This window comes from Gouania willdenowi, chromosome 21, assembly GCF_900634775.1.
Source record: "Gouania willdenowi chromosome 21, fGouWil2.1, whole genome shotgun sequence".
In the NCBI taxonomy this organism is placed as follows: domain Eukaryota; kingdom Metazoa; phylum Chordata; class Actinopteri; order Blenniiformes; family Gobiesocidae; genus Gouania; species Gouania willdenowi.
In genome coordinates this window covers 14,179,269-14,203,755 of record NC_041064.1, presented here as the reverse complement: position 1 = coordinate 14,203,755, position 24,487 = coordinate 14,179,269, and the positions used below count along the sequence as shown (strand labels likewise).

The window sequence follows — 24,487 nt, the reverse complement described above, 5'->3', positions numbered from 1 at the left end:
TAAATATGTGGTATCAGCAAATAACACACTCCATTAGAGAAATTACTGGGATAAAGGGTCCGGTTTAGTGAAAATTCCAACTCCAAGCACGTGGAATTCAATTTACGATTAATACCTGAACCTTTGCTGGCATATTGCCAATCACGATTGGTGGGATGGCTGCGGGTTCTTACAAAGCAAACACAATTCTGATAATTTGGTGGAAATAGCTGATCGCCTGTTCACATGCAAAAATTCACATCACTACAGTTTTTCTTCGCGAGTGGAATGACAGTTTTTGAATATTCTTGAATATTATGAAGATACTGTAGGTTCTGGGAGCTGCTATTTTATCACTTTGTGTGATTTTCTGTTGTTGTACATTGGTACTGACCTTTGCTAAAGCAATGATACAGATGAGGAGGAGACAGTAGTGGATGATGAGATAGTGGAGACATCCATTTTGATTGATTACACCATTCCCTGAATGATATTTTAACCAAGTGGTTTCTTGGTTAAAGGGGGGAACGAAAAGGAAAAATGGAATCACGTATTAATAATGCATTAATTAGGCGTTGAGTGTTAAATATTAATCGAAAAAAGATAGAGGAAAAAAAAAAAAACAACAAAGAAAAATTAGAATTTAGCTATCATGTGGTGTTTAATGTTGGTGCAAGATACTGGTCAGATGTTTTTTACCTTCCAGAACAAGTGTGGGAGTGATGGGGCTAGATGATTCTACCTGCCTATATGAACATGGACACCTCAAACATGGACACTCCAGTCATGGACACTGAAGGACAAAAACATGGATGGCAATCCACAACGAAGCCGTCATGAACTGTGATACTGAACGATAAGTTGATGCTGCCAAAGGAATATCAACAACAACAATTGTCCAATGTTTTCATATGTGTCCTACATGTTTGTGATGTTTATTGTATTGGAATATGTTTATTACAATGTATTCTACCTCATTAATGATTTCTACTTTATACTAGATATTTTAACGAATACACATTTTAGATTTAGCTAGATAGTTTAAAGTGCTTATGTTGGGACCTCAGGTATTGTGATTTTTTCCGGTTTTTATTTGCAGGGCCAGTGGGGCTTAGGCAAGGAAAGGCTTACTGTAAGGTGCGATGGGTCGACCAGACCTCACAGTGGGCAACCTTTTGTTTGTTTCTGAGGTTCTCAATGTGTGTACTTTATGTAGATGCATGTAGACATTTAGACATTTATGTTTTTCTTTTCAAGTAAAAACAAATCAACTAAATTACAGTTAAGTAAGTCTATAGACTTGGAGTTAAAGACTGATAAATATAAGATAAAATAAGGCATTAACTAAATAATACTAGTTTTCTCATTTTTATTGGTTAGAGATTTATTAAAATTGGCAGAGGATGATATTTGAAAGGATCCTTTTCACATTTGGAAATTTTACAGTATGATTAAGGCTAAACATGATAAGGGGTTGCCATAACTTTTGAGACTATTTATAACATGCTTTGTTATCTTTGTTTTTTCGAGGTTGATGGACCTCGAAAAGGGGGGAATGAGGTGTATTGACTGCTTCGTGCATGTGTAGGAAATTAAATCATCTAAATTGAACTTTGTCTGAGATACTGTACTAGCCTCAGCATTGGGGTCAGAAGGTCTGTCTCCCTCTGTGAAGTGCAAATGTGGACCAAGGGGGGACCCTTTCCCCTTCCTGGCCAAGCAAAGGAACAGTAGAATCAAAGAACAGGTTCGTTCCTGTTATCACCTCTTTGTTACATTAAACAATCAATCAATGTTTACTTGCTAAGTTTTCAAACTCTGGGCTCCGACCCCCTGCGGAGCCCAGGGGATTTTATCACCCCCAAAGGTCACTCAGGATGTTGGAAGAATACCAGCTGTTTGTTTCCCCCTCAAAATGAGATCAAAGAAAATGTATTTGTTTGAAAAGTCACAAAAGAAGGATTATTGGAATGGTTCTTGCAGAAATCTAGATTGCAAATATATGTCCTGCTGAAAAACCTACAAGCACTGAAGGTAAGGTGTGAAAACTTTCATTCCCGTTGAGTATAAATTCACACATGTATCAATTGTGTGTCTGCAGCCTCTGACCACAAACCTGAACAGGCAGTCTGAAGTCCTGCTGGAGCTGGAAAAGGCGTGCCGGGCGTCCCGCAGGGTGGAAGGCTTGTGCAGAGACTTTGAGCTGCAGAAGGTTTGCTACATCCCGTTCAACGTCTTCATCCTGCGTCCCCTTCATCGCCTCGTCCACTACAAGCAGATCCTGGAGCGCCTGTGCAAACACTACCAAGCTACTCACGAGGATTTCAGGGACTGCAGAGGTATTATCGGACTGGCTCAGGGATATTTCACTGCTTTTCCAGAGCATTTCTCACCCACTGTCATTGTTCAGCTGCTCTGGCGGACGTGTCAGAGGTGGTGGAGCAGCTCCAGGGTGTGCTGACCAAGATAGAGAACTTTCAGAAACTTCTGGAGCTCAAGAAAGATTTGATTGGCGTTGACAATCTAGTTGTTCCTGGTCGGGTATGTTTCCAAAAGAATTCCAAGGAGTTGGATTTAAACTATTTGTTGGCAGTTTTTTTTTTTTTATTCATTAAAATGTTTCACTTTCTATTGTAGTTCAGCAAATTGAGGCTCATTTCCTTGTCTTTCAGGAGTTCATCAGGTTAGGCTGTCTAAGCAAACTGTCAGGGAAAGGCCTGCAGCAGCGAATGTTTTTCTTGGTAAGACCTTACACTGGACTTCAGCAGAACAGACCAATCAATGAGGGAACACTTCATCCTTTTGTTATTTCCAGCTTTGCATCACAGGTGTTGGCAGATATTGAGCAATACATTGAGCAATGATTACTTCTATGCTTTAGACTTTGACCAAGCTTTTTAAATGTGGTGTTTGCTTTGGATACTCCAGTGCATCTGCATTGACAGCTTGTTTATTGGATACATAAGTTTTAAGCTTTACTGAGAGGTTAATTCACTTTCTTTGTTCTTGTTTTGGGACAGTTTAATGACATCATTTTGTACACAAGTCGGGGGATGACGCCGACTAATCAGTTCAAAGTGCACGGACAGCTCTCGCTCCGTGGCATGACAGTAAGTGTCTTATTGGTTTCCAATCTGCTGTCACCAACTGGTCATTATTACTAAAATGAACTGAATGAATGAACCTACACTCACTCCATTTACATCTCAGTCTGTCTAACATGACGCAGCAATGTGATGGATCTTCTGTGTGTGTGTGCAGATCAGGGAGAGTGAGGATGAGTGGGGTGTACCTCATGCCTTTACATTGGTCGGACAACAGCAGTCGGTGGTTGTAGCCGCGAGGTGAGTGCATGTGTACAGCCTGAAGCTCCAACAACAAACTCCATTCATTGTTTTCTCTCAGTTACTTTTGTTGCATTTTTCAAAAAGCTTTTAAATGAGCAGTGTTCTATTATTCGGAAGTTTGGACCATGGAGCCAAACTTCCAAGGAACCAAAAGATACTTTGTGATTGGAATATGGACTATTTGTAGATAAAGGGTCATTAAGCAAGGCCATTTACCCTTAAATATTCTAAATGTCTTTGATCTAAAATAAGTAAACGGCAAATATGTTGATCATTATTTTAAGCAAGAGCACTCAGAGTGCAAACCTCCACCAAGCGCCAAATATCCTGATCATGGTACCGTGATCATTCACACGTTAAAGACTTAAAAACATTTTTATCCCCATTAAATACCGATACAATAGGTCCAAATGTATGGGCACCTCTAATTATTTGAAAAATCACAATGAAACATGCAATCCTGATCAGATCCAGATGAAACTCTGAGGAACTTGAACCAACCCAAAATAAGGGAGTGAAATTTCATAAAGATCAGTCAATTACGAACTGAGATAAGAATTTTTTGCCAATGATGAGAGAGAGGTTGAAACAGATCTAGAATCAGTATATTGATCCAGATCCCCTCCAAAATGTAAAGGAATATTCCATGGCGTAAGATTTATTGTTGGTTAAAATGTTGTCAAAGTCCGTTTAGTACTTTTGATGTAATCATAACAGACAAACAATAAACGCTGGTGTCAAAAAGAAAAGTGAAAATGAAGAAAAGTCTCATTACATTATACTTGGGCAGATTACAGACAACTTTTTATTGTTTTGTTACAAAACAAATGCAGGTGATGCATCTGTGATGTTTATCATTGTAAATCAGAAGTCACCAAGCATTGCATTTTACACTAATGAATAGGAAACCTGAGCCTTGGGAGGTCAGTTAGTATTAACAAGCTAAAGACATGCTGTTGCACTGCTACCACATTCTAACCGGTTGGCATTACAAGCGTTAACGTTCTCATTTCCTACACTGGTATATGGTTTTGTCTCCAGCTCTTTGTGTGAGATGGAGAAATGGATCAGGGACATAAAGATGGCAATAGAAATGATCAAAACCAGCAACGGGCCTTCCTGTGACCTGCTGAGCAGCACGTTGACAGACAGTAAGTGAAATGCTTGAACGCAGCGCTCAGCGTGAAACAGCTGGCTTCAGTTTGTTACTCAGTAACTTGTGGAGACGTTGATATTCCCACCGGCTGAAACCGCAGTAACGCTCAGACTCGTGAGTGATTTAACGCTGTTTGTGCTTCAGCTCCTGCCCCGCCTGTCCTGTCCTCACTATCCCACTCACTATGTAGCAGTAACCACCTCCTGACTTTCCCAGAATGCCCAGACGACGGCTCAGCGGAAGCAGATTCCGAGGACGAGATGGCGTCGCTGGGCTCAATGGAGAAGGCCGCGGCTCACCGTGGTAACACCATGGTGCATGTGTGCTGGCACAGGAACGCCAGCGTGTCCATGGTGGACTTTAGTGTATCTGTGGAGGTATCAGCCATACCTACAACCTGCCCCCCTCTGCTCTCCTCTCTGTTCTTCTAAGTGTGTGCTGTACTTTGACTCTCTGTGATGGTTTCTCACTGGGAACAGAATCCTCCACACGTTCTCCTCCCACTTGTATCTGCTGTCCCTCCAACACTTTGCAGTCTGTCCTGTTCTGTGAGAGAGCAGCACCAAGATGAACCAAATGTCTTCATCTCACTCTGACACAGGGGTGTCAAACTCATTTTAATTCAGGGGCCAAATACGGACCAGTTTGAACTCAATTGGGCCGCAAATAATTTCCAACATTAATGTTCCTTTTAGTTTCCACTTCTACGTAGCAATGATATGTAAAATAAATAAATAAATAAATAAAATCCAAGCAATAAGTGACAGGTAATAGCCCCTGCAGGAACTTCACTTTAAATTGCCTTGATTTTTTTTGACTAATGTTGGCATCGGAATTTGCAGGATGGCATTTTTTAAAAAATTTTTTGAATCCACAATTTGCAATTAAAAATTACTAATCCAGTGGTTCTTAACCTCTTTCAGGTCGTGACCCCATTTTTATATCATATTTTTTTGGTCACCCCAGAGACATTTTTTCTCTAGAACTAGTTTTTGTTCATGACTGTTATATTGTGTTACAAATACAGAGTTAGTGCACAAAGATGTTCCAGCTTATACTGCATTTTATTTGAACATTAGTTTTTGATTGAGAAAGTGAACATATAGAATACTTTTCTTTGAGATTGCGTGTGGTAAAGAATAACAATTAAATAATAATAGTTAAATAATAATTTAAAAAATACAAAAATATATTTTTAATCAGTAATTTAGTATCGATTACTATATATTCCAGAGGACCCCAAGGTTGAAGAACGCTGGACTAATTATTTTATGAAAGCATGGGAAAACTGTAAATTCTGTAAATATTGTGGAGTTTAATTAAATTTGAGAGTTTGGAGAGGCTGACATATCTACAACTGAATTATTTGGTGTTTTACACAATGATTATTGTTTTCTCAGTCATCTCAGTCGTTTTCCTGCGGGCTGCATTGGAAACTCCAAAGGGTCGGATTTGGCCCCTGGGCCTTGGGTTTGACACGTGTGCTCTAACAGAACAAATGTAGCGTCTCCACAGCCCAGCTCTGTCCTGATCTAGTTCTGCTTTTCCTCTCTGTTTGTAACTCTGTCCTCTTCACAGCCCTGCCTGGACACACACGCACACACACGCACGCGTTTACCCCGGTCACTGCATGCCTGTGTTTCACCTGCTCAGTCTCTGTGTTTCTGTCCTCCCTGTCTGTTTCTTCTCTCTTTCACACGTCTGTGACTTCCTGCGTGCTAGAAGAGCCTAGTCCAGTCAGGGAGAATAAAGCCCCTGTGGTGGGGGCCCCGAGTGGCCAGGGACCAGTGCCTCTGTCTATAATCTGCTGGTACCGTGTTCAGAGCTTCTCCTTTAGTGAATCCTGCAGGAATCTAGAGGTAAATTGGCCAGGCAGACAGGAGAGGAGCCATAAGCCATGATTATTATTAATAAACTGCACCGCAGGAAGTTTATTCCAAATATTAGAGTGCAGTATTGTAAAAGCTTGATGCTTAATATTCTGGCAAACCAGTCGCAATCCATCCTTGCATCACTCATCACCATAGCTAAAAAAAAGAAAAAAAAACAGTAATAGTGAATTAAAAAATATTTTTAAAAATCCTTAAATATCAACCACTGGCAGAATCTCCTCATATAATGAATTTCCATTGAAAAGATGTCTGCACTCAGAAAAAATAAAAAAAAACCTGCTTTGAGGAATGTTTAAATTTTTTAGATATTAATTTAAAAAAAGAGTATTATAATAGGATAAAATATTCTAATAAGTAGATTATTATATGAATGCACCAAAACAAATCCAAGCTGTTGTCAGTTAGTGATTTTTCTATGGTATATTATTGGGCAAAATAGTCACTGAGTAGATCATTTTATATTGTAATATTATCCACATTGAAATGTAAATTAAAGTTGGTGTAATCTTGTAAATTTTATCAGTGATTAAGTGCTTTAAAAATGTAGTATAATGATGTATCTCATTATTTAAAGCACACTTAGTAGTGCGTTTGTTAACATTTAGGAATGAGTGACAAATTCTGCCATTGTTGTGTGAAATCTTGAGATTCAGGCTTGTTTTGTCTTTGCAGAACCAGCTGTCAGGAAACCTGCTGAGGAAGTTTAAGAACAGCAATGGTTGGCAGAAGCTCTGGGTGGTTTTCACCATCTTCAGCCTGTTTTTCTACAAGTCCTACCAGGTGAGTCCATAACACTCACACTCTGCTGTCTTCCTCAAACCGCCACAGCTTTTCCACGGAGCTGCGGAGCGTCACATGTTAGTGTTAAATACCAACTGTGTGTGTGTTGCGTGAGACAAACACATTCCCAGACACGCTCTTCATCACTTTAACAAGTGTTGCTTTTAAATTGAATAATAAATCTACTAAGAATTATTCAATCAGCTACCTACATACTCAATGCGAGCCAATCTGTTTATACTATTTCTCGACGATGCTAAAATTAACATTTTTTAATCTGTAGCTATGTATTTCATCCCAAAGTTGTCATCCACTACTGATCCCAGTGTGATGCCAAAAACAATGTGAAAGCAACATTTCCCACTTTGAAAGTTGACAAAACAATGGCAGATGTTGATTTTTAATTTTTGTCTTATTCCAAAAAACCCAAATTCAGCTGAAATCAAAGTGACCGCATGTAACAAGACACATTATAAAGAAAATGTTTGTCGAAAAAACACAAGAAATCATGGTAAGAAGGAAGTAAAAACACTTCCTAAAGAAACGTTTACATTCTTAGTATTCTTCTACAGGACTTCAAATCCCAACATGCATTGCGCAAAACTTTTCCAAAGTTTAAGTCGGATAACGATTTCACAACAAACCCATTTTTTTTACTGTGGAATCAATTTTAAAAAAAAAAACCTCCAAGCGCCAATTTCAACCTTTGGGTACATTTTCCTGGTTTTTCAGAAAAATGCCTTTGATTTTTGTATCGATGAGGCCAATACTACCCACAGCTTTAATAAGTAGTTGAGAGTTCAACCCAGGAAACTCTCGTAGTTAAACCTGTAGTAATACAGGGTATAACTGTGAGTCAGCATTTAAACAGGAAGTTAGTGTCAAACAGCTAATGATGCCAGAGGATAAATTGTTCCCTTTATTCCTGATGAACTGCCTTTAATCCATAACTGCAACATGCACATTTGAAGCACAACTTTGGCAGTAGGTTCTATCTACATGTTGCTCTAAAAAAGACATTTCAAAGTAAAAAAAAAAAATGTACAAAAAGAGATACCTGTTTTTACCTTTATAAAGTCTGCACTCTGCTGCATAAATATGTACCTTTAAAATTAAAATAGAACCAATTTTTTTTTTTTTTTTTTTTTACTTCAAGTCCAAAAAATCTCTCGCAACCCATAAAGAATTGGTCAATAACCCACAAGTTGAAAACTACTGCTTTATCCAATCCCACAGCTAATCAGCTCTACTCCTACTGAATATTTAAGGAGTGCTTTATAAGGATTAGTCAGTATAGAATACTGAGCTAACCAAATGTCAGAGTAGGTCAACCAGCAGATAAAGTTTAATGTGCTTTATGCCAGTAATGTTTGAGTTAAAAATAAAAACATAAGGCATAAAGACTTGTTCAAATATGCACCGCAGTTAAAATGTCACTTGTAACCTTTTTATCACAAATATCTGTGAATCCAGACACTTTAAAAAAAAAAAAAAACATTACTTTTTGATCATGTTTGTGATGTAGTGTTACGTGTAGCACTACCATTTTTATACTGTATTTTATTTTAACTAGATTAATATTTGAGGAGTGAAAGTATAGAATAAAGTTGTTTGACATTGCTTGTGGTGTTTTATTTTGAAAAAGAATAATCTACAAAATTACAAAAATATAATTTCTTAAACATAAATATTTTTTAATCATTTATTAGATATTCCGGGCGACCCAAAGGTTGAAAACCACTGCACTAATGGATAGTTTGTTCAAGCAGAACTTTAAAGGCTAAACCAATCGAACAAATAATTTTTTTTTATTTTTTAAAATGGGTAAAATTTATTTTTTAATTAATAAAAATAGAATTAAATATTTTTTTTTTTAAATCAAAGTTACGTTTTTCCCCCCACATTTACCATTTATTTTGGTAGGAAAACCTACTAGTTTTTTTTTTTTTTTTTAGCTGCATGGTGTTTGAAAAAAGTCTTTGTCTTATGATCAGAGAGCAATGAAATGATTCAGTGACCTTTACTAAATTCTCTCCACCATTTGCAGGACGATTACCCTCTGGCCAGCCTCCCTCTGCTGGGTTACTCAGTCACCATCCCCACTGAGTCGGAAAACATCCACAAGGACTACGTGTTCAAACTGCATTTCAAGTCCCACATCTACTACTTCAGATCGGAGAGTGAATACACGTTTGAGCGGTGAGCAGCTTCTCTGTGTAAAGTTCAAATAAAGTTTTATGCTCCTCAAATGTGGGAGGTGTGATAGTTGCGTCTCTCTGCAGGTGGATGGAGGTCATCCGCAGCGCTACGGTTCCTTCCAGTCACACTCGGGCCCTGAACAACAAGGAGCCCCACCCTCACTGAAGTTTGCTCTAAACTCCGTCTCCTTTTAGTGGCATCAGCCCCCCCCCCCCCCTCCTTCCACCCTGCCCTCATGGACTGTGCTTTTTCTTTTCTACGCATTTCTTGGACATTTGTCCATGTGTCCATGCACATTTGGTGCTTTTTAAGGCTTTAATGGTGACACGTCTGCTGGTTTTGACTGCATCAGAGACTCGTTTTTTGGCATTTTTACTCTCAACTCTGAAACCTCTTTTTAAGGATGTAATTTTTTTACTGTTTTCTAATGCTCCGAGCCACTTCCTACATTTTCTGCTTTCCCTCACGTGTTAAACTGTGCAGCAGGAACATTCAGACTTCTTTTTTTTTTTTTTATCTAAATCATCAGCAACTTTTTTTCTACTCCTACATTTCAAGTGAAAGTGATTGCTTTGAAAATACTCTAGTGCCAAACTGTTTTTTTTTTTTTTTTTTTAATGTTGTGTTAAATGAAGACTTGGTTTGTCCCTTCCCACTTGGCCCAGTGCCATGAGGTAAAGAACAATCGTATTGTTTTGTTTTATCCTAAACACAGGTCTAGAATTGATCATAGTGTAGCTATAGCTGCCATCACCACCAATGCTATTTCAAATAAATGAGATGTGTTTTTTTTGCTGATCTGTTGTACGAAAGCTCTCCTAGAGCTCTTTTTTTTTATTGTGCTGCGTGGGACATATTCATAAATATTGTATTATGAAGGTACATGTAATGAAAGCTTTAAGAATTCTGTTTAAAAACAAGAGAAACTTTCAGTTCCAAGTGCTGTAGCCCTCACTGAACTAGGCTGCCTCCTCTACACAGATCCTTTTATGGCTCTAAATGAATGGACATATGCATTGGATTGGATTTTGCTGAGTAGTTTCAGATGGAAATCCCTCAGTTCTGCCCTGGACTGCGGCTATTTCTTCACAAAAAATACAGAGAGCTCTTTGGAAATGGAAGCAATAAAAATCAGACTAAACAAAAATCAAATTTTCTGACTTTTCATGCTTAGAAATGGGTCGTTTTCAGTGGTTTGATGAATCTTACCAGTGTCTTTACAGCTGTTACCAACAGAGGGCGCCATTGGTCAAGAAAGCTACTTCAGTAAACCAGTGGCTCTGAACCTTTTCAGCCCACGACCCCCAAAATGAAGGTGCCAGAGACCGGGGACCCCCACTGTACCTGAAGGTGGTTGAACACAGACATGAACATTGAAGAACAGTCATGTGGAGACGGGGAATAAAGGGGGGAGCTTTTTAGGGCCCATCCATAAAGTCATTAACATGATGGTCCATTGTTTTATGAATTAGTGATAACCACAATTATGTATTCATTTGTTTGACTAATATCCACTGTTATCCAGGAAGTTTAATATTATTTGTGCCATAGTGTATAGCAGGGCTGGCCAATCCTGGTCCTCAAGAGCCACTATCCAGCATGTGTTAGATGTTTCCCTCTTCCAACACACCTGATTCAAATGAATAACTCATCATCAAGCTCTGCAGAAGCCTGATAACGATCCTGGTCATTTCAATTCAATATTTCTTCAAATTATTCTACAAAATTAAATAACAATTCATAATATCAAGGGAATATAAGTTAATGTAAGTTTTAGGTCATTTAATGCTTGGACATTGTCAGTCTCATGTACTTTGTGGAATTTATTGCAAAATAGAGCACAAAAACCTGTGGTCCACTCGAGATTAAACTGGTCTGTAAACGGCCCCTGAACTAAAATGAGTTTGACACCCCTGCTTTAAGGTGATGTTTTGGATTCACTTGGTGGAGCTGTGTGTGACCAGTCTTTTTGTTCTCTCTCTCTCTCTCTGTCTTTGTCTCTCTGTGTCTGTGTCTCTCTGTGTCTGTGTGTCCACTTCAGGTACTTCAGCTTTTGCAAAGTCTAAATTGTGTGTAGTGAATTTATTTGTACCAATGACTTCTTGTTTGGTTAAACTATGACAATGGTTCGGAGCCTGGATTTGAGCGAACCCTAGAGGTCAGGATGCGCTGTCAAAATGTGTTACACAATGCATTGCAATTATAAACTTGTCCTTTAAAAGATAAATTACAATAACAATGTTACATTCTATTTTCAAATAATCTCTAAAAAAAAAGAATGTGAGTACAAATAAGATATAGTCTGTGTTTTAAAGATGTATATAATTCCGAAGGGTTCAAGGCAGGGTTTTTTAACCTTGGGATTGCCTGGAAATAAAATGGGGTCACCTGAAATGTCCAGTAATAACAATAAAAAAAAATACTCATTGAAATTATATTTTTTATTTAATTTATTGTTTGTTTTGCTAATTGTATTGATTTATTCATTTGTATGTATCTATTTTGCACAATTAAAAAACACAACACCACAGAAATAGAGCAGGAAGCTCAAGGAGCTTGATTATTTTTCAAAATAAAACACCACAAACAATCTCAAAAGACTGTTTTCTATATATTTTCACGTTGTCAAATATAAATCTAGTTCAAATAAAATAAATGCAGTGTAAGAATAGCTGGGCTGGTGCATATTATCACTTTGTGCTCTTATCCTGTGTAACAAACATTTAAAAAAAAAAAAAAAAAAAAAAAAAAAACTAAGATTAGAGAAGGGTCACGACCCAAAAAACGTTGGGAACCACTGGTTGAAAAAATGCACTGACATATTTCCTCGGCTGCCACCCTTATTTAATGTCAATTATTGGTTAAAGCTAATCTGCATGTAACCCTAACCCTAAAATATACACAGTACCTATGACTAAACAATAATACACCCCTTTACTATGACTGTGCAAACTGGGTTTGACAAACTAGTCCCAGTAAAACAAACTGATTCACCAAACCAAGAAATTCAATTTAATGCTTTAAACTTTGTGGGAAATGTTTGGCAATGGCCCCCTCCTGATTCAAACATGACTGTGCACATGGTTGGTCCAGTTCAACATGGAGTAGGTCAACTGGTCAATAGATAGTAAACTCTACCTGATAGAAATCCTATGAACCAGAACAGTGTGCATTAACAATTCTTAGTGGAAAATACATTACTGGACATTTCTCGATGTTAATTAAGCAAAATGGTCATTTTTAAATATTTTAAACAAATATTTATCTAGAAAGCCCTAGTGCACATGTGTTAAACTCAAGGCCCGGGGACCAAATCGGGCCCTTTTGAGCATCAAATTTGTCACGCAGGAAAAAAAGTCCAAATTACAGAAAACATGAATCATTGTGTAAAAAAACCAAGTAATTAAGATGTAAATATCTCAGCCCTTCCAAATACATACATTCAATTAATATCCACACGCTTTCATCACATTACAGCAGTCATTTTTAATAGTTAATTGTGGAAAAATAAATCATTACTTTTTTCCCCAAAATCCTGCAATTTTATTAAATGTTTCACAAATTTTTCCCAAATTGAAAAGAAATGTATCACAAACTCAAGGGAATTTAAAGATTGGATATTGTAAAGAAATGTGCTACCTGCTTGAGATCAAACTGGTCCGTATTTGACCTCTTGACACCCCTTCCCTAATGTTTAGCACTTTGTCTGGTTGACGTCCTTTTTGGTTCTGGCTCGAAATAATGTCCAATAATGTCAAACTCTTTTGCAAAATCATGGGATATTACAATTGACAAAAATCTGCAATTATCTCATGTTAATCTTTTTTAAGACAATATTATAAAATGGTTTTATTATTTATTCAGTGAGTTTGGTTAAAGTCGGTTTGAAGTTTTTCAATCCCACGTGCTTGTTTCTGTCTGATGTGGCTGTCAAAGCCAATGGAAAGCATGGGTTTACTCATTCATTTAGCCTTAGTTCAAAGTCCAGGACACACACACACACACACACACACACACACACACACACACACACACACACACACACACACACACACACACACACACACACACACACACACACACACACACACACAGTGGGAAGGCCTTTAAGCCGGTGAGGGGCGGAGTGCACAGAGGAGGAGAAAACAGATTAAACACCGCCCGTCTGGCGCTGAACGGCCAATGAAACCATACAGTGAGACTTTGTAGTAACAACAAAACATCGGATGGAAAAAAGCAGAGCTGTGGACGGAGGCGCAACACGTTTAGTCTTTTTCTTCTTCTTCTTTTAGGCTCCGAGTCTGAATGAGTCAAGATGCGATCAGACCCTGAAGTGTCTCAAGCGGCACGGATCTCAGACCCTGCCTAACCCTCAGTGACCATGGGTGTGTTTTAAAACTCTGTGGTTACATTTTATGTGGACTTAACGCGGTGCGCAGTGATGGCCACTCCAGCGCATCAGGAGACCAGGAAATTTACGCGCGGCTTGGGGAAACCCGGCACGGCGGCTGAACTCCGGCAAAGTGTCTCAGAGGTGGTGAGGACGTCCGTGTTGATTGTAAGTGACCTGCTGATCTCCTGTCATCTCTGCTTGTGGACACAGTTTGTGTTCAGAGTAACAGAGCTCTGTGCGCGCACTGTGAAATCAGCTGCTTTTTACGCACGGTCACCGTCCCACTCCAGCAGCTGACTGCAGACCCACTGGGCGTGTGTGTGTGTGTGTGTGTGTGTGTGTGTCAAACCAGGCTGGAAATGTATGTGACTTGTGGTGAATGACTGTGGTACAGAAAGTGCCTATAATAACAAGGACTTTTCATTTTCAAAATAGAAACTATGAGAAAAACATCTCACCATGGATGGAGGTTGTGGGGTAATAGGGGTGAGCATGGCCATGAATGTGACAATACAATACATTTCACGATTTGCCTGCCACAATATACATCGCAATATCCATAATTACAAATGTCACTTTTACAAGAACAAAATGGTATTAAATACAATTTATTTAATATTCTTTTTAATTTTGAGAACTAGGTAATGCTAACTGTAATTCATGTACCAATATCAAAAACAAGTGGTTTGTTTATAAAACAGTCAAATAAATGTTTTCAAAAAAGTTTCACTTTTGCTTCGACAACAGATTCTGATTCTAAGTTCATTTTAAAAAAAAATAAATCTGTAAATGTGACCAATATGTGAAATATTGTGATATATCGCCGAATAGATATTTTCCTACACCCTTATTAGGTATGAAATTACAATAACTCTTGGAATAGGCTGACTAAACATGGGCTATACACTGGAATCATACCAGTTTCAGAATCTTAAAATGATCAGAAAAATGGGAGCATAGAAGAAAAATGGATGCACATTGAACTGTAAAATGTAGCAATTTTAGAACATTTTTTCCATATATTAGTTTCCAATTTTATTTTTTATTTTATTTGTGTGTTGTGCTATTCATATATACGAACTAAGGTTAGTATCAAGATGGAATGAACTCAAACAAAGTTTCAAGGAAAATATATTAAAGTTTTTAGTGATTTTCCACCATAATCAGACATTTTTACCTGTTATTGATCATAATGTCATGGCTGGTTAGTGTGTATTTGTTGATATGCTATATTCAGGATTTTGAATTCATCCTATGTTTATTACTTTTTAGACCAGTCTTGTTCAACAAGTGGCTCGGGGGCCACATGCGGCCCTCGGTCTAACTTTGTGTGACCCCTGATGTGAATGAAAAAAGTAACAAAACAAACAAAAACATCATTGAAATTTACAGAAATATACAACAAAAATCATCTGAGAAATATGTATATTAAAAGAAATGCACAAAAAAGAAATACACTAAAATTATCCAAAAACAGACAAGATGGCTGAAGATATGCAGAAATACCTGAGAAATCTACAAAAATGACAATGAAAATAGAATGACTAAAATAAAAAAAAAACTTACAAAAATATAGAGAAACACAACAGGTTGACAGAAATATACAAAAATAACACAAATAAATAAATTGACAACAGAAATACACACAATTTACCAAAAGTTGCACAAGATAACTGAAACTGCACAAAAAACTAGAACAAAATTGGTCTAAAACACATAAGATTACAAAAATAACAAAGGTAAATAAAACAATGACATAAATACTCAAATTGACTCAAAAACAAAATCAAACAAAATCAAACACTTTGTTCCTTCCTGTATTAATGCTCAGATTTTTCATTATTCTAAAATCTGACATAAATCGTTATAATGTTGTCCTCAGATCAGACAATCACAGTTTGTGGCTGCTCTGTGAAAAAAGTCTCCCATCTCTGTTCTAGGCTTTATTTTGTGCGTGCGTGTGTGCGTGTGCGTGTGACTCACTTGTCTCTGGGATACGCTGAGATGACATAACACCTTCTCAGTGAGGAAAGCACCAGGCTTCAGTTACAAAGTGACAGTGACAGGATGGCGAGTTTAAGCCTCCACTTTGTTGGACAACATCTGGGGGACGAGGATCCTTCCTGGGTATCATCTTTCCACAGAGGAGAAAAACTTTGCCTCTCTTGTCATCCTCCGAATGCTTTAACTTGTTAGTGCTGAGTTGCGTTGTTTGCCGCTTTCCTGGAAAAAGTTGCTAGGCAACCGAAACGGACACCGTGTAGGCCGTCCGTCAGGGAAATGGAATCCTGAGTCAGGATCCAAGACCTCCAACCACACCTTTATATTATTTATTCATTCTTATTCTGGTGCTACGCCAGAGGCGCCTGTGGGAGGAGAGCGGGATGGATACAATGCATGTTGGGAAATCTGCATGATTAAGGAGTGCTGTAAGGTTGGGAAAAGCTCTAAAAGTTTACATATTGATTAAACAAAACATTCATAGTCATTGTAAATCAAAGTAGAATAGCTTTAGAGTTGAGCTGAACTGAAATCCCTGGTGCGTACAGTTTCATTCATTGTGATAGAAACATGTAAGATGTGTCAACCTTTGGCCGTCCTTTAGCCCTCGTCCCTGTGTGTGTGTGTGTATCAGCTGTGTGTTTGCAAAAGCTTCTCAGTGGGTCAAGAATGTGACTGCACACAGAACGGCGTTCCACGCAGAATGTAATGAATTCCTCCATGAAACATGTAAATACCACAGCAGGAAGAAAGGGATCTGTTCCAGCGACATAAAGGACAGATTGTGGCTGTTGTCTTGCATTCTATACCAGCGCGGTGTTCCTTGTTAAGATGTTCATGTTATTTTTTTACAATCTTATCCAAAGTCCGTGCACTGATTTCATTTCTCTTATTACAGTATCGCTCTAATCGGAGTTAACAGTTCGACTTTAGTTGAACTTTCTCTGTTTTCTTCAAACGTCAAACATGTTTAACGCGCCCTTAGCTCCATGATGGCTGTCATCACCTCCATGTTTGTTTGGGTAATGTTGCACCTAGTTACTGCCAAGGTCATGTATTGTATCATTTCAGCCTATAGGATCACTGATTGTTTAGTTGGTGCATAAAGCAGCAGGAGAGGCAGTTACATAATTCTAATCAATAGTCCTAACTGCACTGCCAACTAATGGAGTTATAGACGCACAGAACCAGCGTTCCCACTGCCTGCATGACTCTGCTGTTCACTGCATTGGTGTCCTTTTGGGACAATGTTAGCATTAGCCGTACATGAACTCATGCTGCTCACATACAGCTCATGTTACAGCTCACGATGTTGGTGATACAGTATATAAGTGCACAGTAACTTTTCTAAGGCGTTAGAATGTGATCAACATCGAAACATTGTGGTTGAAAACATCGAAATGGTGGAAAAATGAAAAGAAAATTATAGCAAAATAGGACATTTCTAAGAAGTAGGAATATATTCCCCATCTTTCAGTTTATATTGAAAGATAACACATTTTTTGGATTCAAATAGTCTGAAAGTTTTTGTCATATTTTGTCATGACTAACTAGACTATGACTAATTTTAAAAAAAAAACTGTGAACAAAAACTAAATCAAAATATATTATTTTTCCTCAACCAAAAAACCTAAACTATAATGTTCACATGGAATGAAAATTAAATCCAATCACAAGTAAGTTTCTTTTATAATAATACGTCAAATTTTTTCAAAGCTTTTTGAAAAAACTCAGTGCTTTACAAAGGAGAGAGAAAGAGCAGGTGTGATGTTAAATGCAAGTTTGAAGACGTAGGTTTAACTGTTGTTTGAATGAATGTGGTGACGGATGTTTGGGAGAAGACACTTCCACAGGTTGGGTGAAGGCCCTGTGCCCCAAGGTACGGTGATGGGAGTGAGGAGGTTGGAGTCAGAAGACCAGAGGCAGTGGGAGGGGCAAGGTGGTAGTCCTACAGAAGGTCAGAGAGGTATGGGGTGGGGGCAGGTTATTAAGGGATTTGTAGGTGATAAGAAGGAATTTGAGGCAGATGTGCTGTTTTATCGAGAGCCAGTAAAGTTGTTGGAGCACAGGGGTGATGTAGTCTCTGGAGCGGGTGTGGGTGAGTAGCTGGGCTACCAAGTTCTGTATATGTTGGAGTTTTTGTAGGTGATTGAAAGGAAGACCATAAAGGAGGCTAGTGCGTTAGTCAAGTCTGGAGGAGATGAAGGCATTATTCAGATTTTGAGAGGGTGGAACTAAGACAGGGAGGAGATCGTGGGGTCAAAGATGAATCCGAGAATTCTGATCTGTTGGGAGGGAGTGATTGTGTGGCCATTGACAGGGAGGAGCAATTTGGGACCAACAATTATAATTTCAGTTTTATTGCCGTTGAGTTTGAGAAAGTTGGTACTCATCCATGATTGAATTGCAGAGAGGCAGTTTGTTAGGGGGGAGACTGTGCTAGGGTGATTGTTTCCATTTATAGGTAGAGTTGTGTGTCATAGCAATGAAACTGGAGTCCATGGTGGCAAATTATGTTTCTGAGGGGTAACATGTCGAGAGGAAGAGGAGACCAAGCACCAAGCCTTGAGGGATTACTGGGACGGTGTGGGATGTGCAGTAGGATATGTATTGGAATCTAGGTAGGATGTAAACCACTAGAAAGCTGAACCAGTAATGCCAATGAAGTGCTGCAGTTGGTGGAGAAGGATAAATTGGCCTGTTTTTGGAAGGTATCCAATCAAAACTACTTTTATTATGTGGAAGGCAGGACAAGCCCTAATACCAACCCATATCAGGTTGATAAATGGTAATTAAAGCTTTAAAAAATGCATAAACTCTTAATATTTTGCTTTATGTTTTTGTTAATTATATGTGTAACAGATTTAGTCGACCAAAATGTTATTGTCATCCAGTTGACTAGAACTAGGCTATAGCTGGAGTAGTCCTCATGACTAGAATTTGACTCAAATTAAGCTACATTCTAGTCAGATGGTTTGTATTCCAGAAACCAAAACTGTTGCCACCCAGAATGCTTTTTAAATAGTTTTGCATGTTCTCACCGATTGTTTATTGGGTTCTTCTGGGCACTCCAGTTTTTTTTCCCAGAGTCAAAAACATCTTTGTTAGGTTAGTAGTCTTTAACTTGACCTTGTGAGGAAATGTGTTATTGTCTGTCTCTGTGTGTGTCGGCTTTGCAATAGAAGGGTAACCTGTCTGATGTGTACCCCGCCTCAATCTCCTTGTTGGCTAGGATGGATGTTTAGTAAAGATGGATGATGGATAGAGGGATGATAGATGGATGGATGGATGGAGGGATTTTCTGACCTTATATTCTAAGCTAGAAGTTGTCTCAAGCATTTCATTTTCTGTGATTGTATTATCTCATCTCAATGACAATAAATCTAATCCTATAACAAGTCGTCCTTTAGATTGTGTTGGTTTTAAGTAAACACATTTAGTCCGTGCCTTATCAGTGTTTAGTGCATCTAATAAAGCAACAGCACATCCGCCTGCTTTACATGACACATTCTAACTACTTTTTGTTTCCTTTTCTTGACCCTATCAGCCACGCCTGCTCACCTTTACTCCTGTGTCTGCTTGAAACTCCCCTCTGGAATTTTCTTAGATGTGGGAATCCCAGAAATGCTCTAACTGGGCGTTTACTCTCTGGGCTATCATCAAATATCCCCAGTGTGGGAGAATTTTCTTCTTTTCCATGATAATGTCTTGTTCTGTCATGTAAAGACGCTTGAGTTTGGAAATCCTCCTCAATTATTTGCCCGCTGGTTTCATCGAGAAGAATTCAGATTTGAAAAGTGAGCTTTTGGATGAAGTTTTTTGAGCGAGTCAGAGGATTACAAGTATACCAGTGTAAGGCCTTTAAGCTGTTTGACCCTCTATCTTCTGTTATGATGAGGCCCGTTGGTTGTAACATAAAAGTGTGTAAAAAAAAACACCCAGTGAAGTAAAGATGGGAGAGCTCAGTATAGTCACTAATGCATGGGGCTACGTTACTCAGCAGTTATTCAATTAGGAGACTTCTTCGCTCAACCTCACTATTAAAACCATCAGTCTTCATCAATGAGCCAACTTCTATTTAAAAAAAAAAAAAAAAAAAAAAAACCTGGGCAGAATTTAACTTTGCAACTAAACTGCACACAAAAATCTAGATTTTTCTAACAATGAAACTATTTTGAATGAGAAAAATCGTCATTTTTCAACACGTCTTCTACATGAGGCAAAAACCCTGCTTTCACCCAGGCATTATCACATGCATTAGTCAATTGATAGCTTTGATAAAAGAAAAGGGAATACATTTTATTTTGTTGTTAAGTCACCCCAAGGAACCTATTTTCAACTTTTGCTTGGAGGTCCAGAAAAAGTCAATTTTTAAGATTAACACAGATTATAATATCTAATATTCTGGGTTCAAGCCCTGGGGTGGACACCTGGGTCCTTTCTGTGTGGAGTTTGCATGTTCTCGACGTGCTGCGTGGGTTTCCTTCGGGTACTCCGGCTTCCTCCCACAATCCAAAAACATGACTGTAAGGTTGATTGGGGTCTCTAAAATTGCCCATAGGAGTGAATGAAAGTGAGTGGTTGTCTGTGTTGCCCTGCGATGGACTGGCGCCCTGTCCAGGGTGTACCCCCGCCCATCGCCCAATGAGAGCCGGAGATTGGCACCGGCAGACCTCCGCGGCCCTGTTAAACAGGAGCAAGTGGGTTTGAAGATGGATGTATGGATAATATCTAATATCCTGGGGCCGTAATTACTGGTAATAAGCATTGATCAATGATGAAAACCAATCAACATCACTCATATTTATTCTTTCTTCTCTATTTCTTTATTAAGCTCTTGTTGATATGCATACACTAGGTTTCAATGTAAATTACCTATTTCAGACTTTGTGTTCTATTGGACAGAGAGTTTTAAACCATCACTGTTTAGACTGTGACAGAGAAGCAAAAGGGTTTTAACTAATTAATGAACTAAATGAATGTATATAGTTGGACACTTTACTTGAAGTTTTATACATAAAGGCTGACATTATACTGTCATTATTATGACAAGACATTTATCATTAGCATGAATACAGTGTCATGAAGGCTGTCATTAAAGCTGATATCCATAGTTTCTGAGAAATCTATGTTTATGTATCATTCTTTTGAAATGTGAAAAAATACCTAAATAGTCTTTTACTGTGGTCTACTGCTGGTGGTCATTCATACACATTAATGTATATAAGTCCCGCCTTCGTCCTATAGACCCCTATACAAATAGAAACAATCTCCATGATCGTCCAGCCAATAGGCTTTGACTTCCTGTTTTTAAGACTGTCAATCAAAGTGAATGCAGAACTGTGCACTAAAACAAGGTCGCGCGTCACAACAGCAAACAGGTAAATATGACTTTGGCTCTTACCTGACTCATAGACCTATATCAATGCAACACGTTGCGACCTTGTTATGTTATGCGATGCGAGTGCGAAAAAGTAGAGGTGTGGCTTCTGGTAGATTGGTAGAGGCAGTGGGAGGAAGTGAGGCTGTTTAGGGCGGGACATCCAGACGTTTCTCAGAAACTCCGAATAGCAGCTTTAAGTGTCGCTCATCACCCAAACCCCGAACCCCAACCCTACCTAACCCCTCTAGATCCTTCCACTTAACCCAAAAAATGACAACATAGCTCCAAAGGTGTCATAATTTAGCCAATGACACTTAATGACTGCCTTCATGACACCTTGTGCATGCCAATGACAGCGTAATGTCAGCTTTATGTATAAACCTTTAAGTAAAGTATTACCAAAAAATGTGTGAGTGGCTCTGAACAACAATATTTAATAATAATGAACTTGTTTTTAAAGAAAATAATATTGAATAGAAATATACTGTATTAGTCTTTTTTAGTATGAACCAGCATCAATAAGTCTAATTATGCAACTCTTACTTTTTAACCCACGTTTGTATTTTTTAATACTCGCAAAAACCGTAAATTTGTGCTCTTTGTCCAACAGGCAGCCTTTAAAAAGCTTTCAGTGAATGGTTGATACTCTTTGATTATTGAAACACAGCCATCGTGGTGTTTTCTGTTCTTCGTGAGGTCTTCAACAATGACTTAAAACCAATGTGACTCTGCAGTGCCAGTTTCCATCCTGCTTTGAGAGGAAGTACCTGAAACGGTTTGTCCTTCATCGCTGTGTGAGAGAGCAGCGGCCGGTCTTTACCCAGACAGAGCTGCTTCCTGTGTCCTGGGCATGGCTCGGAGTTGAACCGCCCACTCTGACCGAGCGTTCTGCCTGATAGAGCAGAGCTGTTGTGGAGAACAGGAGAGGTTACCATAACAGAGAATGTGTTGAAGAGCATAACGGGTGGGTGCTTTCCTGTTAGCAAGTGCCTGACAGTGCTCTGGGAAATGTTTTACACTGTTGTTATACTCCATGTCTTTAAAGTCTCTAAAGCCTCCTGCAGTATTCATAAAGCATAATGCTTTCCTGTTCCTGAAGTTCCTTATTTGAAGCATTTGTTAAGTCGTTGCATGCTTCTGAGGTTTGTTTGGATGAAGGTTGGAGCGTTCCCACAACAATTGCAACAGTTTGTTTAATTTCACTGCTGTTATCCAACCTAAAGGAGATTAGCGTGGAAGAATAGCGCTGCTGGGTTCTCGCAGTCATGGGATTTTGTCTCTAACGCTGCCTTTCAGGTTCTTCTGTGCATTTCAAACTACTGCTCACATCTCTGTGTCAAGACTGGAGACGCACTTCCTGCCATGGAGACACGATTGCAAATGTTCATCAGTGTTTAGCAATCAGGTTTGGCTTTTCCTCCTTCCTGCTGCTCATTAGGGTTCCTATATTTAATGTTTTCTGTGCTTAATCGATTTCCCTTTCCACAGTAATCAAGTCTAATATCATCATCTCTGATCTAATAAGGAACTGAGTTGAAATGATAAGAAAGAAAGAGTGGTTTTCACCTACTTGTGATGAGCAGTATCATCGGTCGATATTTGCCTTAAAATGTAATATTGGTTGACATTGGTATCAGTTTTTCCACTGATATTGATACACCAATATGTGGAAATAAATATTGGAATTTTTCCATTACTAAAGTGGAATTTGTTTCATTTTGTACAGATTGTTTTATGTAAAATACATCATATTAAAAGTAGGGTTAACAACCTTTTATTGTACTGTATAGAATGTGATTTAAAATGAGATTGGCGGGTAGGGGGATCTGTGTATTAGGTGTCCCGATCTGATATTGATATCGGATACTGGTTCGCTATTAGCCATAAAACGAATATCGGATTTTATCGGACTGCATCTAAAATCACCGATATAAGCTCCAGCACTTCTATCCATAGGTGACTGTGGTTCACACTCCAACAAAGTAACCTACTGTTGCTGACTGTTGTTCTCTGTTTGAGTGACTTGATCACTTGATCAAGCCTTTTCTAACATTCCACAAAATACGTAATAAAAGTATGTATGATTTGTGCTGATATCGTATCGCATCAATATTGGTATTGGCCGATATGCAAGGCTGCAATATTGGTATCATATCGGAAGTGAAAAAGTTGTATCGGGACATCCCTACTGTTAATACATCGATATCGATCACTATCGGAAATTGGAAATTAAGTGTTGGACAATATCTGCATATGGGATAGTGGTAAAAAGCTAATATCAAACTTCTCTAACATTTATTTTTGTATTATCTGTAAAATACTAAAAAAAATAGATACAGCTCTGAATATTAAAGTATTAGATATAAAGGGTTAAAGTTACCCTATTGCGCTTATATACAATTCATGTTTTTTAATTTTCCTATGGAAAACACAGAGTTAACTCACAAGTCTTTAAGATACTGGAGCTTGTTTGCTCTTTATGTTAACAGGAGAATTTTAAATTCTATTCTACATTTTACAGCAAATAGCCCCCATGTTGGGCTCGTAGACCCCACGGTGTGCCTGAACCCCATTTTTAAAACTAATCTTTAGCTTGTGATGGATTGCCATAAAACTTTTATCATCATAAACTAACATTTATGTTATTTATACTTTTAAGAAGATGCCACATTGTTGAGCCCACCTTCATTATGACCTTATAACAGAGTCTTCATTTGCCTCTGGTTGTTCCCAACAGTCCAATGAATGGGACCATTACAATCCATCTCTACATGGCCCCGCCCACACAGCGCTGCATGAATAAGAGAAACACTTCACCAGTGGGTGTCCGCAGCTTTGCCTCAATCACCAGTTTATCTTTTTTTTTTTTTTTTGTTCAAGCAGCTGACCACGTGTTAAAACCCTCAAGTCCCAGAGGCCAAATTGTTGCTCTGCACACGTGCACTGGTTTACAGATTAAGCTCATTGGATTAAGTAGCACAGCACCCCTGGCTAGAGCCTGAACTACACCCACGACACCGAGGAGGAAATGTCTAGAAAGAGGAGAGTAATGGTCAGCACATGTTGTTTCAAGAATGTGTGTTTGTTCTTACTCTGCATTTTCTCATTTAGCTTCTTTTCATTGGCCTGTAGAGATAATGTCTCTCTCTTACCTTATTTGTACAGTGTGAGTAGACAGTAGCTCTTACTTTGTCCGACTACAACATTTGTCCGACTACAACATTTTGCTCCGAAAACTATTTAAAAACAAATATAGAACATATTAAATGATGGAATGAATGAGTTACACATAAATACGTGGAAAGAAACAGTATTTAGTGCAGTGGTTTCTAACCTTTTTGAGATTGTGACCCCTTT

At 38.4% G+C, this 24,487-nt stretch overlaps 2 protein-coding genes across 3 annotated transcripts in view; both read left to right on the top strand.

Moving 5' to 3' along the window:
- The first annotated feature begins 1,121 nt into the window (after positions 1-1,121).
- LOC114455128 (FERM, ARHGEF and pleckstrin domain-containing protein 1-like) lies at positions 1,122-10,702 on the top strand. The gene is made up of 12 exons (XM_028436170.1): positions 1,122-1,142; positions 1,963-2,013; positions 2,081-2,318; positions 2,390-2,520; positions 2,652-2,720; positions 3,000-3,089; positions 3,241-3,323; positions 4,368-4,477; positions 4,699-4,859; positions 7,047-7,154; positions 9,202-9,353; positions 9,437-10,702. Exons 1-12 carry the CDS (start codon positions 1,122-1,124, stop codon positions 9,516-9,518), a joined length of 1,296 nt encoding a protein of 431 aa, XP_028291971.1. The 3' UTR covers positions 9,519-10,702.
- Positions 10,703-13,529: 2,827 nt separating this feature from the next.
- LOC114455025 (dedicator of cytokinesis protein 9-like) overlaps positions 13,530-24,487 on the top strand; it is a 92,729-nt gene continuing 81,771 nt past the window's right edge. For both annotated transcript variants that reach the window (XM_028436023.1, XM_028436022.1), the window contains exon 1: positions 13,530-13,911. In XM_028436023.1, coding sequence (XP_028291824.1) covers positions 13,795-13,911 — 117 coding nt within the window. In that variant the 5' untranslated portion in view covers positions 13,530-13,794. The remainder of the gene's footprint in view (positions 13,912-24,487) is intronic.